General features: G+C 57.4%; 2 protein-coding genes across 2 annotated transcripts; one reads left to right on the top strand and one right to left on the bottom strand.

Annotated features, from left to right (window-relative positions):
- Nucleotides 1-1849: 1849 nt before the first annotated feature.
- Nucleotides 1850-5774, top strand: ENDOG (endonuclease G). The gene is made up of 3 exons (XM_015116671.3): nucleotides 1850-2579; nucleotides 4146-4255; nucleotides 5423-5774. The coding sequence occupies exons 1-3, from the start codon at nucleotides 2073-2075 to the stop codon at nucleotides 5703-5705; spliced, it is 900 nt and encodes a 299-aa protein (XP_014972157.2). The 5' UTR covers nucleotides 1850-2072; the 3' UTR covers nucleotides 5706-5774.
- SPOUT1 (SPOUT domain containing methyltransferase 1) lies at nucleotides 5162-13098 on the bottom strand. The gene is made up of 12 exons (XM_015116670.3): nucleotides 13049-13098; nucleotides 12424-12469; nucleotides 12057-12182; nucleotides 10078-10237; nucleotides 9586-9675; nucleotides 9430-9479; nucleotides 9067-9197; nucleotides 8051-8123; nucleotides 7845-7943; nucleotides 7183-7285; nucleotides 6861-7008; nucleotides 5162-5926 (listed from the first exon to the last, which is right to left on the bottom strand). The coding sequence occupies exons 1-12, from the start codon at nucleotides 13082-13084 to the stop codon at nucleotides 5858-5860; spliced, it is 1131 nt and encodes a 376-aa protein (XP_014972156.3). The 5' UTR covers nucleotides 13085-13098; the 3' UTR covers nucleotides 5162-5857.
- Between the last annotated feature and the right edge of the window lie 583 nt (nucleotides 13099-13681).

The raw sequence follows: 13681 nt of genomic DNA, 5'->3' as shown, positions 1-13681 counted from the left end.
TCTCACTCTGTTGCCCAGGCTGGAGTGCAGTGGCATGATCTCAGCTCACTGCAATCTCCGCCTCCCAGGTTCAAATGACTCTCCTGCCTTAGCCCCCAGTAGGTGGGATTACAGGCATGCTCCACCATGCCCAGCTAATGTTTGTATTTTTAGTAGAGACAGGGTTTCGCCATGTTGGCCAGGCTGGTCTCAAACTCCTGACTTCAGGAGGGCATAGTGGCTCATGTCTGTAACTTTGGGAGGCCAAGGCATGAGGATCACTGGAGGCCAGGAGTTCAAGACCAGCCTGGACACCATAGCGAGACCCCATCGCTACAAAAAATTTAAAAATTAGCCAGGCATCATGATATGTGTCTGTGGTCCTAGCTACTCGGGAGGCTGAGGCAGGAGGATGGCTTGAGCTCAGGAGGTCAAGGCTGCAGTGAACTGTGATCTTGCCACTGCACTCCCTGTGGGTGGCAGCACAAGACCTTGTTTTCCTTAAAGGAAAAAAAAAAAAAAAATGCTAAGAGTGGCTGGGTGAGGTGGCTCATGCCTATAATCCCAGCACTTTGGGAGGCCGAGGCGGGTGGATCACGAGGTCAGGAGTTCGAGATCATTCTGTACTAAAAATACAAAATTAGCTGGGTGTGGTGGCACACGCCTGTAGTCCCAGCTACTCGGGAGGCTGAGGCACGAGAATCGCTTGAACCCAGGGGGTGGAGGTTGCAGTGAGCCGAGATCACGCTACTGCACTCCAGCCTGGGCGACAGAGCGAGACTCCGAGACTCTGTCTCAAAAAGAAACAGAACAAAATTAGCTGGGCGTGGTGGTGCGCACCTGTAATCCCGGCTACTTGAGAGGCTGAAGCAGGAGAATCACTTGAAAACCTGGGAGGCAGAGGTTGCAGTGAGCCAAGATCGTGCCATTGCACTCCAGCCTGGGCAATAGAGTGAGTCTCCGTTTCGGGAAAAAAAAAAATCCTTAATCAGTCCATATTTCTGAATATTTTGCTTATTCCTACTGGCAGTGTAATACTCTGGTGAATATTTGCGTTCGAGATCTTCGCATTCCCGAGATTTCCCCAGCTCAGCCCTCTGGGCGGGTTGAACGGGATGAACTTTTTAAGGCTTCTCTTGTACTGTCAAGCTGCTTTTTGGAATCTTCGTCCCAGGTTTCTGTTCCAGCCAGCAGCCAGCATTAGCCGCCTGCATCCTGGTCCTCACGCCGGTGTTAATTAAAACCTTTGCCAATCTGGGCCGGGTGCGGTGGCTCACGCCTGTAATCCCAGCACTTTGGGAGGACGAGCGGGCGGATCACTTGAGGTCGGGAGTTTGAGACCAGCCTGACCAACATGGAGAAACCCCGTCTCTACTAAAAATACAAAATTAGCCGGACGTGGTGGCGCATGCCTGTAATCCCAGCTACTTGGGAGGCTGAGGCAGGAGAATAGCTTGAACCTGGGAGACGGAGGTTGCAATGAGCCGAGATCGCGCCATTGCACTCGGGCCTGGGCGACAAAGACCAAAACTCCGTCTCAACAATAACAACAACAAAAAATCCTTTGCCGATCTGGTAGAATTGCGGGGCTTATTTTATGGTGTCATGGAGCATAGCCTGGGGCCGGATATACCTGGGGCCCTGTGCTTGCTCTGCGAACTAGGAGCTCAGGTGAGACTAACCCGTGACAATAAAAGCGCTCGACAGTGCTTGATCCCTCTGCGGAGCTTATTAAGCAGGAGCTCCCTGCGCAGGCGCAGAGAAGAGGGTGCCGCCCCACCCCACGACCGGCAGGGGGCCTGCTAGGTGGGTGCGGAGCCAGGCAGCATGGTGGCCAATCGCGAGCTGAGGCGACGGTGGCACGCCCCTCATGCCGGCATCTTAACTGCGCAAAGAAAGGGCGCCGGGGACACCCGCTTGGGGTCTGCTTCTCCCCTGTGGGTTCCGATTCTCAACCCCTTGGGAGCGTTTGTGAGTGGAAGGGAGGTCACGCTATCGTCCGCGGCCCCAGCAGCCCCGTCCCTTCATTGGTTCCCGCGGTGCGGCTCCTTTAAGAGCCTCGCGGGTCGCCCGCCGGAGGTCGCTCCCCGGCCATGCAGGCGCTGCGGGCCGGCCTGACCCTGGCGTTGGGCGCGGGGCTGGGCGCGGCCGCCGAGGGCTGGCGGCGGCGGCGGAAGGACGCGCGGGCGGCGCCGGGGCTGCTGGGCCGGCTGCCGGTGCTGCCCGTGGCGGCGGCCGCTGAGTTGCCAGCCGTGCCCGGAGGACCGGCGGGCCGCGGCCCGGGCGAGCTGGCCAAGTACGGGCTGCCGGGGCTGGCGCAGCTCAAGAGCCGCGAGTCGTACGTGCTGTGCTACGACCCGCGCACCCGCGGCGCGCTCTGGGTGGTGGAGCAGCTGCGACCCGAGCGTCTCCGCGGCGACGGCGACCGACGAACATGCGACTTCCACGAGGACGACTCGGTGCACGCGTACCACCGTGCCACCAACGCCGACTACCGCGGCAGCGGCTTCGACCGCGGCCACCTGGCCGCAGCCGCCAACCACCGCTGGAGCCAGAAGGCCATGGACGACACGTTCTACCTGAGCAACGTCGCGCCCCAGGTAGCGCCCGCGCCCCGGGCCGGTCGCGGAATGCGGGGCGGGCGCCTGGCCTCTCGGGGCCTCGGTTTGTTCCTCTGCAGAACGGGGCAGCCGCCCAACGCGCCCCCGGTCAGGCATCGCAGTGACATCCCGTGACGGGAGAGAGGAGCACTGGGCTCCAGGCACAGGCTCTGCAGGCCGACCAGGGCTTGAGCTTCAACTGCGAACCCTGGGCACCTCCCTGAGCGTCGCTTTCTCGTCTAAAAAAATGGGGATGATACCGTTATTCACCTTCCTCCTGCGGTAGTGATGAGGCGCTGAGGCTCACAGAGGCAAAGTGATGGGCACAGTGCCACACAGCAGAAGGCAGACTGTCTGTTGTAGAACCTCAGCGCCCAACGTTTTGGGCACCAGGGTCGGGTTTCGTGGAAGACAGGTTTTCCACGGCTTGGTGGGTGAGGGCGGGTTTCAGGATGATTCAAGTGCATTACATTTATTGTACACTTTATTATTATTACATTGTAATATATAGTGAAATATACATCTCACAGTAATGTAGGATCCGTGGGAGCCCTGAGCTTGTTTTCCTCCAATCTATTCCAGTTCTATCTGGAGGTGACGGCGATAATGCCAGATCAGGCATTAGGTTTTCAAAAGAAGCGTGCAACCTCCTCACATGCGCAGTTCACCTTAGGGTTCCAATGCCTATGAGAATCTCCAGCTGCCACTGATCTGACAAGAGGCGGAGCTCAGGCTGCCATGCGATCAATGGGGAATGGCTGTAAATACAGATGAAGCTTCCCTTGCTGGCCTTGTGCTCACCTCCTGCTGTGTGGCCCAGTTCTGGTACCAGTCCGTGGCCCAGGGGTTGGGGACCCCTGGCTTATAAAACCGTGAGCCTCCAGACATCGTCCTACCCTGTCTGCCTTTGGGCAGTTTCAAGGCAGACACCTGACCCATGGTCAGGCTGTTAGTGCCAGGCACTGTGCACTGGGCCAACTGCCCTCTCAGCCTGTTCCCAGCAGGTCCTGTTACCAAAGGATGGAGACTGCCATGGGGCTCTGGGTGGAGCCCATGGGGCACCAGCCTCTGACCCAGATTCCTTCTGGGAGCACAGCCCCCTACCCACTTTCCATTGTCCGAGGCCTGGAGAGCTCAGGATGGAGGTCGATTCATGACATTCCCTCTAGGCTCTTCCTATGGCTCAGACTGGGAAAAGGAACGGGTTGGTGGTTGGAAGGGCTGGTCTTCCCATGAGCCCCTGGGAGGGGCTGGGGATAGGTCTCAGTCCTTCTCTCTGAAAGGTGGAGACATGTTCCTTCCTTCATTCGGCTCTTGGGAGCTGAGAAAAGACTTTGACAGCCGGGCTGTGGAAGGGACAGAGGGCGATGGCTAACACTTGTCAGCCCTGCCTGACTCCATGTGGTTTCAGAGAGTGACTTGCATTCCTTGAGTCTCAGTTTCCTCATGCTTGTCTCTCACTGGACATCTCTGAGCGTGTCCATCCCCTCAGGGCCTGGGGCAGCCCTCTGATAGAGGAGGAAGGGTGCCAGCCACAGTTCTGCTAAGCCCTACCTCTCCTGCCAGGTACCCCACCTCAACCAGAATGCCTGGAACAACCTGGAGAAATACAGCCGCAGCTTGACCCGCAGCTACCAAAACGTCTATGTCTGCACAGGGCCACTCTTCCTGCCCAGGTAAGGTGGAAACCAGGGGGCCGGGGGGCAGCAGAACCTGCCACTCACAGGGCCAGGCTCGCCCCAGGTTCTGGGTCAATACCAGTTCCCTACTCATCTGGTTTCCTGGCAAGCCTGTCAGCTTTCCTGCCTCGGGTCCCCTCATTCCACTTCCACAGCTCAAGACCTGTCGGGTACCCCGACCATCTCTCCTCTGCCCATGGGCAGCAGCAGGCCCTGAATCTGCCCCCGCTTCTCCCTGCTGTCACCTCTTGGCATGCCCAACCGATCCTGTTCTGCCCATATGGAAACCCCTGCAGGTCCCCGGTGCACCGAGCTTTCCCACCTTCAGTCTCTGCTCTGCTTGGAGCACTTTCCTCTACCCTTCTCAGGAGTTTGAACCTAGATCTGCCTGACCCGGGGCCTCCACTCTTGTCCCTCTGCAGCCCTGACTCTCAGATGGAAGCAACGGAGCACCTCTGGGCATGCTCCATGGTTTTTCTGGCCTGCAGAGGGCTGGGACTGAGAGGCAACATGTGGAGCTGAGCAGCTCACTTTGGAATCCACAGGCTCGGGGTGGAGTCCAGGCCTGCCTCATCCCCTAGTTCCTTGGTGCTGTGGGCAAAGGACCTGTGTCCCCCACTATAAAACCTGCGACCTCTTGGTTGATGTCACATGCTTCCCCAGGACCTGGCCCACAGGCGGTGGTTGGGGCACTGATCAAATTTCATTAGCAGGTGCCTCCTAGGGCCCGGGGCAAGGGAGGAGACTCTGCTGAGGGGAAGCCCCCGTCCTGTGTCCCGGCACCCGTGCTGGTGCTGGGATGTCACCTGTCATGGTCCTTGCCCACTTGGTGCTCACCCCCGTGGGGAGAGACGGACAGTTGTTAAGTCTCCCCCCAGATGAATGTGAATGTGCAGAAGGCTCAATTCTTCTAGCGGCATTTATTGTCGCCCACTCTACCTGACCCAGTGTTGGGCATAAGGAAAACAGAGGGAGAGTTAACCTCCACCCTGGACAGAGTTCCAGCCTCAAGGAGGAGCCAGGCGGGCTACAGAAGTCTCACAGTGAGGGAGTCGTCCTGCAGGCTGACAGAAGTTAAAGGACAGATCAGGGAAGGCTTCCTTGAAGAGGTGGCCTTGGGTTCATCCAGGCCTCCTGCCCACTTGTGCCTGGGTCTGCCTACAGGACAGAGGCTGATGGGAAATCCTATGTGAAGTACCAGGTCATCGGCAAAAACCACGTGGCAGTGCCCACACACTTCTTCAAGGTGCTGATCCTGGAGGCCGCAGGCGGGCAAATTGAGCTCCGCTCCTACGTGATGCCCAACGCACCTGTGGACGAGGCCATCCCACTGGAGCGCTTCCTGGTGCCCATCGAGAGCATTGAGCGGGCCTCGGGGCTGCTCTTTGTACCAAACATCCTGGCGCGGGCAGGCAGCCTCAAGGCCATCACGGCGGGCAGTAAGTGAGGGTGGAGCCCAGCAAGGCTGGGCGTGTGCAGGCCGGGGAGCATTAAAGGTGGTGATTTTTGGAGACAAGTCTGGCGGCGTCCATCCCAAGTGACCTGCAGAGCCCCTGGTTTCACTGCTGCTTCACTGATGTCCTGGGCCCCTTAGAACTTTCAGGGGTGCTGGGCACCGGCCTGGGTGAGGCCAGGCTGCAGGGCGGCCAGGGAGATGAGGATGGCCTCCTGGAAGAGAAGTGTGGCAGTGGGCTGGGGACTGGGAGGCTAGCGGGTGCCCCCACTCCTAGCCTGTCTTCAGTGCCTGGCTGCCCAAGACCCAGCCCACTGGGGTCCCCTGTCCTTAGCAGAGCCTGGTGAGGTTAACGACAGGCCCAGGTTCACACTGCACACTTGCCACCTGGAGGACCACATAGCTTCCTCTTCTGAGCCTGAGAAGAGGACCTCAGGCTCCTCTTCTGTAAAATGGGGGTAAAGGTAACAATGCCTACCTCCCAGGGCCAGGGGAGGGCAAGGAGGTGGGCAAGAAGTTCTCAGCCCTCACCAGGGATGGGAAGCGGGGGAGCCAGGGTTCTGGCTGGGGGGTGTGGTTATCAGGCTCAGTGCTTGGCTTGGGCGAGGCCTTAGGGATGGGTAGACAGGGCTGTCAGCCCTGCGAGACTGATGGGAGGACCAGCCTTGCCGGCAGTTCCTGTAGCACCGCGTGTTATGCCTGACTCCAAAAGTGGTTCCATGAGGCCCAGGACAAAGGCTCCAGCTGCACGTGGCTTCCCCCGTGGGACAGATGCAAGTGAGACCCCAAGAGGAGAGCTGCTGTGCCCACCGTGGTCATACACAAGGAAGGAGCAGAACCAGGGCTCTGGGAGATCACTGAGCACACAGCTAAGGAACCAGAGGCCCGGAGCAGGGGTGGGCAGGGCCCTCTGGGTCACCTGCCTGGGAGCACAGGACGGGCACTAGCACCCATGGTTGACTCTCAGCTACACTCATGTCCCATCGCTGTGGCAAGACTGCTGTGGCAAGAGGCCAAGAGGGGATGAGAGGACCACCTCCAGACAAGGCACCATGGGCAAGGGTGGGTGACAGGGCAAGAGTGGCAACAGCTCCTTGGACAGATCCCAAGGCCCCAGCGGCTGGCGGTCGGGGAGGCAGGCGGGCTCACCTCCGTGCGGATGGTGCGGCTACCCTGGCCAGGACAGGTATTGACGTACAGGTCAAAGAGGACACTGGGTTCAGCCACCTCTAGGTTGGGGTCAGCATCCACTCCAGCTTCCAGCCCCTGGAGGCCCCCGAACACCACAAGAGCATGCCTGGCACATGTAAGAGGGGGTGACTTGAGTGGTCATCAAGGCCCCACCCAGCGCAGTGCCCAGACCTGTCCCTCCATCCCCAGACAGCAGGGGCCCATCTGGGCAGCTTCACCCACCAGGCAGGTTCCTGGCCACATTCCTCCTGCCCTGGTCCTGGCGCCAGGAGGTACACACCTGAAGCTGGGAAGGTGGGCAGAGGCCACATCCGAGCCACGCTCTGATGTCCCGATGGTCAGGTCATACCCGTCCTGGAAGGGGGCCTCAGCAAACACAGCACCTGGGTGTGGGGCCAACTCAGTGCGGGTCCTGCTCCCCACAAGCTGCAGCTCTGGGTATGTGTGTGTGTACTGAGGCAGGGGTGGGTGGGAAGAGCTCTGTGTGTGTGTGTGTGTACTAAGGTAGGGGTGGGTGGGAAGAGCTCTGTGTGTGTGTGTGTGTACCGAGGCAGCGGTGGGTAGAGCTGTTCCTGGGAAGTCAAGGACTGAGCAGGGCGGACACCAAGCCTGTGCTTGGCTGGGGAACAGGGCAGAGACTGGATAGGAAGAGGCACCAAGAGCATGAAGTGGGCCTCTGACTTCTCTGGCCCTTTTGCCTCCATTCGCAACTCTACAGAAACATTATTGATCAATGATGATACTTTGGCTCAGTAGTCCTTAATGGCATTCCAGGCAGTACATCCAGGGAGAACAAGGCCCAGAGAAGGAAAAGGACTTGCCCAAGGACACACAGCAAGTTGATAGGGCAAAAACCTTGGTCTGATATTTAGGTTAGGCAAGGCTCCCGGCCACCTCCCGGAGGGATGGATGGATATTCAGAGAAGTGAGCTCTGTGCTTACTGAGGCAGGAAGCCAGTCGGACGGTGTAGCCCCAGTAGAGACCAGCTTTGGTGCGAGGGTCCTGTGATGACACCACTTTGCCACGGTAGGTCTTGCATTCTGGAGGGGTAACAGAGTCTGTAAAGATGCGGTGAGGGAATGGAGGGAGGTGGCTGAACCCTGGAGCTCGTCTGGCCAACCCGGGGGCTGGGGAACCTTCCAGATACCTGGGAGCTGCTGCTGGTTCAGTCGCACGGTCACCCGAAGCCCAGGCTCCAGGTTCTTGTCAATCTTCACCTCCTGGGGAGAAGCCAGAAGAAATGGGTGCCATTCCTCTCAAAATCAGCAGGGGCCACGGCTCTTCCAGATGCCACCAGGGGAGCCCTGGGGCTGGCAAGGGACCAAGGGGTCCGGGTCAACTTGTCACCCTCCACCCCTGGCACCAGCTGAATCTGCTCACAAGAGACCATTTTTGCAAAACACAGGTCACTGGCCAAACACGCACCTTTGGGGCGCTCATGGCACAAGGTAGAAGTACATGAAACCCAGTTTTCTGCATTTTGGTAGCTCTGCCACTTTGAGTTGGAGTCTGGCTCTATCACCCAGGCTGGAGTGCAGTGGCGTGATCTCAGCTCAATGTAAACTCTGTCTCCTGGGTTCAAGTGAATCTCCTGCCTCAGTCTCCCGAGTAGCTGGGATTATGGATGCGTGCCACCACACCTGGCTCATTTTTATACTTCTAGTAGAGACGGGGTTTCACCATATTGGTCTCAAACTCCTGACCTGAAATGATCCGCCTGCCTCAGTGTCCCAAAGTTCCGGGATTACAGGCGTGAGCCACTGCGCCTGGGTTGTGCTTTCTGATGGGAGGGGACTCCATACATGTAAAGGTTTCTGCCTCTGATTTGAGAAGACTTGAGGGTAAAGAGGTAGCAAATTAATGCCCTCGTCCCAGCTTGGCTCTGTGCCACACGGGAGCAGCTCCAGAGTGACTTTCAACTTGTTTCTGCAGGGTTTTGTTTGGAGCATGAGAACTGTCTTCTGTTGATTTGCTTTTTAAGCAACAGTAAATTCATTCTTGGCTTTATCTGTTGAGCCCCATTTTGCACAATTCTCTGGCCCAAATTTGCATCAGTGAGGGATTTTGGGGCAGCTCCAGGACTCCCCCCAACATCCATCTGCTTGCACTCCATCGCTAGGGTGTGTCCTGGAGGTGTGTCCCAGCCCACCTCTCTGTTCCTACCTTCTTCATGCCACAGTTGACAAAGGAGCCGTGGCCTGGCCGGGTGGGCCGATCCACCACGATGCCCTCTCGGAACTCGGATTCCTCGTCCTGACGCATGTGGTGGGGGCTGTCCAAGGGGTTCAGGAGCCCTGCGGAGGCAGGGCCGGGAGGAGTCTAGGAAGTGCTAGGGCACACAGGGTGCAGTGGGGACCCTGGAGCAGAGTCCTGGCTCTGCCACAGACCTGCGTCTTGGCATCAGGCACAGGTCTTGCTCTCCCGAGCCTGCTTTCCCACCTGGACAGGGCAGGGTAGGACTGGGTGGTCTCTCAGTGTCTGTGGCACAATCCAGGGGAAATGGGGGGCGGGCCCACACAGTGTTACCTGCAAACTGTAGATCCTGGTGCTTGGGGAAGAACGCCTTCCTCAGGTACCTAGGAAAGAATGCTGACCTCAGGATGGTCCCAGGGGAAGCTACCTCCTCCCTGGCCTCCACTTTGACACACCCCTCCCTCATGCTCAGGGGAGTGACCCCCTTACTGCGGACACTCCAGGTACTGCAGGATCCGGGCCAGCTGTACGCACGCCTGCCCCTTCTTCCCAACTCCTGTGAATTCCCCCTCCACGGTCCTGGAGAGAGAGAGACGGGGGCTCAGGATCCAGCTGTGGCCCCTTCAAGAACTCCTCTCTACAAGTGCACGCCTATAATCCCAGCTGCTCAGGAGGCTGAGGTGGGAGGATCACCTGAGTGCAGGAAGTAGAGGCTGCAGTGAGCCATGACCATGCCACTGCATGCACTCCAGCCTGGGTGACAGCTGAGATACGGGTTTAGACCTTCTGGCTCCCAATCCCACCTCTGCAGTCATCACCCCCACCTGGCAACTCTACCCCCTAAGGATTACAGAAGGAGTATTTCAGGCAGGACACGAGGGAAGAGCCAGGCATATGGACAGGGGCAGGGTGAAGCCTCGGCCCATCCCGGCAGCCCCTCCCTCTCCCTGAGCCCTGGCACCCTGTGGGATGGCCCCTCACTTGGCATCCTGGCCCTCCTCATCAAACACCACGATCTCATCCACACAGAAGATGGCACAGGCTCTGGCAATCTGACCGGCCAAGTAGGTCCGAAGCTCCGGCGACTGAGCATTGTCCAGGATGGAGCCCGGCAGGGCTACGCTCAGTGTGTAGGGCCGCCCTGAGCAGGGGAGGGGTGTTCCCAGTCAGCCTGAGAGGCAAGGGCCCCCCACCTTCCTCTCTCTTTCTCTGTCCCCAGCGTCCATGGTTTGAGAATTTCCCAAGTGGGAGGAATTTTGAGATGAGCAAAATAGATTCAACTCCCCTCTCTGGGCCTCAGTCTCCCAGGAGGAAAATGGACACGGCAATCTCCATGGCTCCTCTGAACAGGGCAGACCACTGGGCGAGGCTATGGAGCAGTTAGGAGCAATGGCCTAAGTTCATATCCTGGCTCTCCCACTTAGTGCCTCAGTTCTCCAACTATCAAATGGGGATAAAATGAAAGCTGATATCCAATAAAGCTGATATCTAGTGTGTGCACATTAACCCGATAGCCATTAACCTGATCCTTAGTGAGGATACTGCCATTATCCCCATTTATAGACCAGGAACCTTCAGCCCCGGGAAGTCAAATACATGGCCCAAGGTCACACAAAAGGTGGCTCATGCCTGTGATCCCAGCACTTTGGGAGGCTGAGGCGGGCAGATCACCTGAGGTCAGGAGTTCAAGACCAGCCTGGCCAACATGGTGAAACCCTGTCTCTACTAAAAATACAAAAATTAGCCAGGCATGGTGGCGCATGCCTGTAATCCCAGCTACTCCAGAGGCTAGGGCAGGAGAATCCACTGAACTGGGAGGTGGAGATTGCAGTGAGCCGAGATCGCGCCACTGCACTCCAGCCTGGGCAACAGAGTGAGACTGTCTCTCAAAAACAAAAAATCCCAAGCAGCACATAGATAACAGGGTTTCACTGTTGTAACATTGTATCTATACTTTGCTATGCAAGGCAAGGATAAGTAGATATAATTGTTTGGACAAACTTTTGCTACAATGTTTGCTGGGATTGTTCCTTTCTTCTTTGTAGTTTTTTGTTGTTATTATTATTATTGAGACAGAGTCTGGCTCCGCTCTGTCACCTAGGCTGGAGTGCAGTGGCGTGATCTTGGCTCACTGTAGGCTCCGCCTCCTGGGTTCACACCATTCTCCTGCCTCAGCCTCCCAAGTAGCTGAGACTACAGGTGCCTGCCACCTCACCCGGCTGATTTTTTGTATTTTTAGTAGAGACGGGTTTCACCATGGTCTCGATCTCCTGACCTCGTGATCTGCCCGCCTCGGCCTCCCAAAGTGCTGGGATTACAGGCATGATCTGTCATTTTTATTATGAAATCAAAATAAATGAAAAATGAAATTAAAGCACACAGAAAATGCTCAATAAGTCAAAAAATCAGGAAGATCATGAAGTTCTAGAGGTCTAAGAGATATGAGGCTTGGGCTGGGCATGGTGGCTCATGCCTGTAATCCCAGCACTTTGGGAGGTGAATTGGGCGGATCACCTGAGGTCAAGAGTTCAAGACCAGCCTGGCCAACATGGTGCAACCACATCTCTACTAAAAAATACGAAAATTAGCCAGGTGTGGTGGCACACGCCTGTAATCCCAACTACTCGGGGGGCTGAGGGAGGAGAATTGCTTGAACTTGGGCAGTGGAGGTTGCAGTGAGCGGAGATGGTGCCACTGCACTCCAGCCTGGGCAACAGAGCAAGACTCCATCTCAAATAAAAAAAAGAGAGATGAGGCTTACCTTCCATAGGCTTGAAATTTACCTAAGCAGGAGGTCAGAACTTGGTTTGTTGGCTCCCTCCCTTCTCTGGGCCTCAGCTTCTCCATCAGGACAAGATGTTTGGACCTACTTGTCTGTAAGGGCCCTTCCAGATCTGCTCTGCCTCCAGGACAACTACTGTGGGCCACAACCTGTGGCCCTCCCCATGACCCCAGCTCACCGCGGTCCTCCTTCTCTGCTGCTGCCTCCTCGTCTTCCTGGCGCTTTGCCTGTTCCTCCTGTGCCCGCTGCCGCTCCAGTTTTTTCATCAGCTTGAGATCCTTCCATTTCTTTTTCTCCTCTTTCTCTGGATAAAAGAACATCCCAATTGGCCGAGCAGACAGTTCCCACTCATTGGGTCAGCCTGGACTATGGAGAGCTACTGGGTGAGCAGCCAGAGGGCAGCAAGGGAGCCTCCCCAGGGCTCCCGGACCCTGCCTCCCCACTTTGGGTGCTGCAGGACCCAGAGGGAACAAAGTTGGTGTCTTTCTCCAGGGTTTGAGCACTGGTGGTCTATGGGAGATACTCTTACCCCCACCCTTACTTACTCTGTTGCTTCCATTTTCGCCACTCAATCCTTTGGCCGTGTTCACCCTGGAGAAGGAGTGGTAGGAGGATTATGAGTGTGAGGCTGATGGTCACACCTGGAGGAGGTCCGTTTGCTGCACCACAGCCAGCCCCGCCACACGGGGCGGCAAGGAAGCCAAGGAACCTCTGCAAACTGCTGCCCCAGAAAGCGTCTGGAGGGCAGGGACCCGCTGTATCCCCAGCGCCTGGGGCCCAGCCTGGCACACAGAAAGCACTCAAGAAACTGTTGAATGAGTTCCCACAGAACAGAGTAGAAAACTGAGGCTCAGGGGACAGGACTGCCCACAGTCGCCCTGGAAGTCAGAAGACATAAGCCACGAAAGGGCACCGGATTCAGGATTGAGAGCAGGGTCCCGCCTCCGTAATCCAGCGGGGGCCAGGGAGCCGCAGGGGGGTTCCGGAGAGGACACAGGCGCTGTTCCCATCCTGCTGCGGCTCACGCCGCACCTTCGGGGGCTTCCGGCCTGGGATCAGCGGGAAGCAGGCAGCAGGAGGCGCGGCCCGGTCCCAGCGGAGGTCCGCAAGCCACTGGTCCTCACGCCTCCCCCGTGCTGCCCTGCGCGGGGTCCCGCCGCCCGCACTTACCGGGCCGCACGGCCGCTTCCTCCCGCGCTCCGCCATGTTCCGCACACACCGTCGGTCACGCCTCTGCCAATGAGACTCGCCTCTTCCGGCCACACCTCCATTAAATTGTCCAATCGGAAAGCCAATGTCGCCCGGGGGCGTGGCCTGGACGCCAGCGCGTTGCAGGAGTACACCGGCTGGTGTAGGTTGGGGGGAATAGGTGTCCAAATGGGCGGCATCACGGGTACTGTCCAGAATTTTGGATGGCTCTGAGTTGGGACAAACACAACACTCAGATCTCTGAGTAGTTTATTTGTTAAAAAAAATTTTTTTTGAGACAGGGTCTCGCTCTGTTCCCGAGGCTGGAATGCAGTGGCGCGATTCTAGCTCACTGCAGACTTGAGCTCCTGGGCTGAAGGAATCCTCCCACCTTAGCCTCCGAGTAGCTGGAACCACAGGTGCGCACCACCACGCCTAGCTCCTGTAACGCTTTATACATGGGGACCCCGGGGCCTTGAGCTGCAGTGTGATTCGGAGCTGAAAATGAGATAATTTAATCCAGGTTTCTTGTAGATTCGTTCATGTGCTCTTCCTTTTTTTTGAGACAGAGTCTCGCTTCACTGCCCAGGCTGGAGTGCAATGGCGCGATCTCGG

The sequence above is a fragment of the Macaca mulatta genome, chromosome 15, assembly GCF_049350105.2.
Source record: "Macaca mulatta isolate MMU2019108-1 chromosome 15, T2T-MMU8v2.0, whole genome shotgun sequence".
In the NCBI taxonomy this organism is placed as follows: Eukaryota; Metazoa; Chordata; class Mammalia; order Primates; family Cercopithecidae; genus Macaca; species Macaca mulatta.
Note: the sequence above shows the minus strand (reverse complement) of the source record. Positions and strands in the feature narration are given on the sequence as shown.

What these genes read in the sequence shown, in the direction of transcription:
- ENDOG (XM_015116671.3), top strand. Translation starts at nt 2,073, where the DNA reads ATGCAGGCGCTGCGGGCCGGCCTGACCCTGGCGTTGGGCGCGGGGCTG. An exon ending in TGAGCAACGTCGCGCCCCAG is followed by an intron (nt 2,580 to 4,145) that starts GTAGCGCCCGCG and finishes CTCTCCTGCCAG; the next exon opens with GTACCCCACCTCAACCAGAA. An exon ending in GGGCCACTCTTCCTGCCCAG is followed by an intron (nt 4,256 to 5,422) that starts GTAAGGTGGAAA and finishes GTCTGCCTACAG; the next exon opens with GACAGAGGCTGATGGGAAAT.
- SPOUT1 (XM_015116670.3), bottom strand. Translation starts at nt 13,084, where the DNA reads ATGGCGGAGCGCGGGAGGAAGCGGCCGTGCGGCCCG. An exon ending in CCAGGATCTACAGTTTGCAG is followed by an intron (nt 9,198 to 9,429) that starts GTAACACTGTGT and finishes CTGCCTCCGCAG; the next exon opens with GGCTCCTGAACCCCTTGGAC. An exon ending in GCCCACCTTCCCAGCTTCAG is followed by an intron (nt 7,009 to 7,182) that starts GTGTGTACCTCC and finishes TACATGTGCCAG; the next exon opens with GCATGCTCTTGTGGTGTTCG.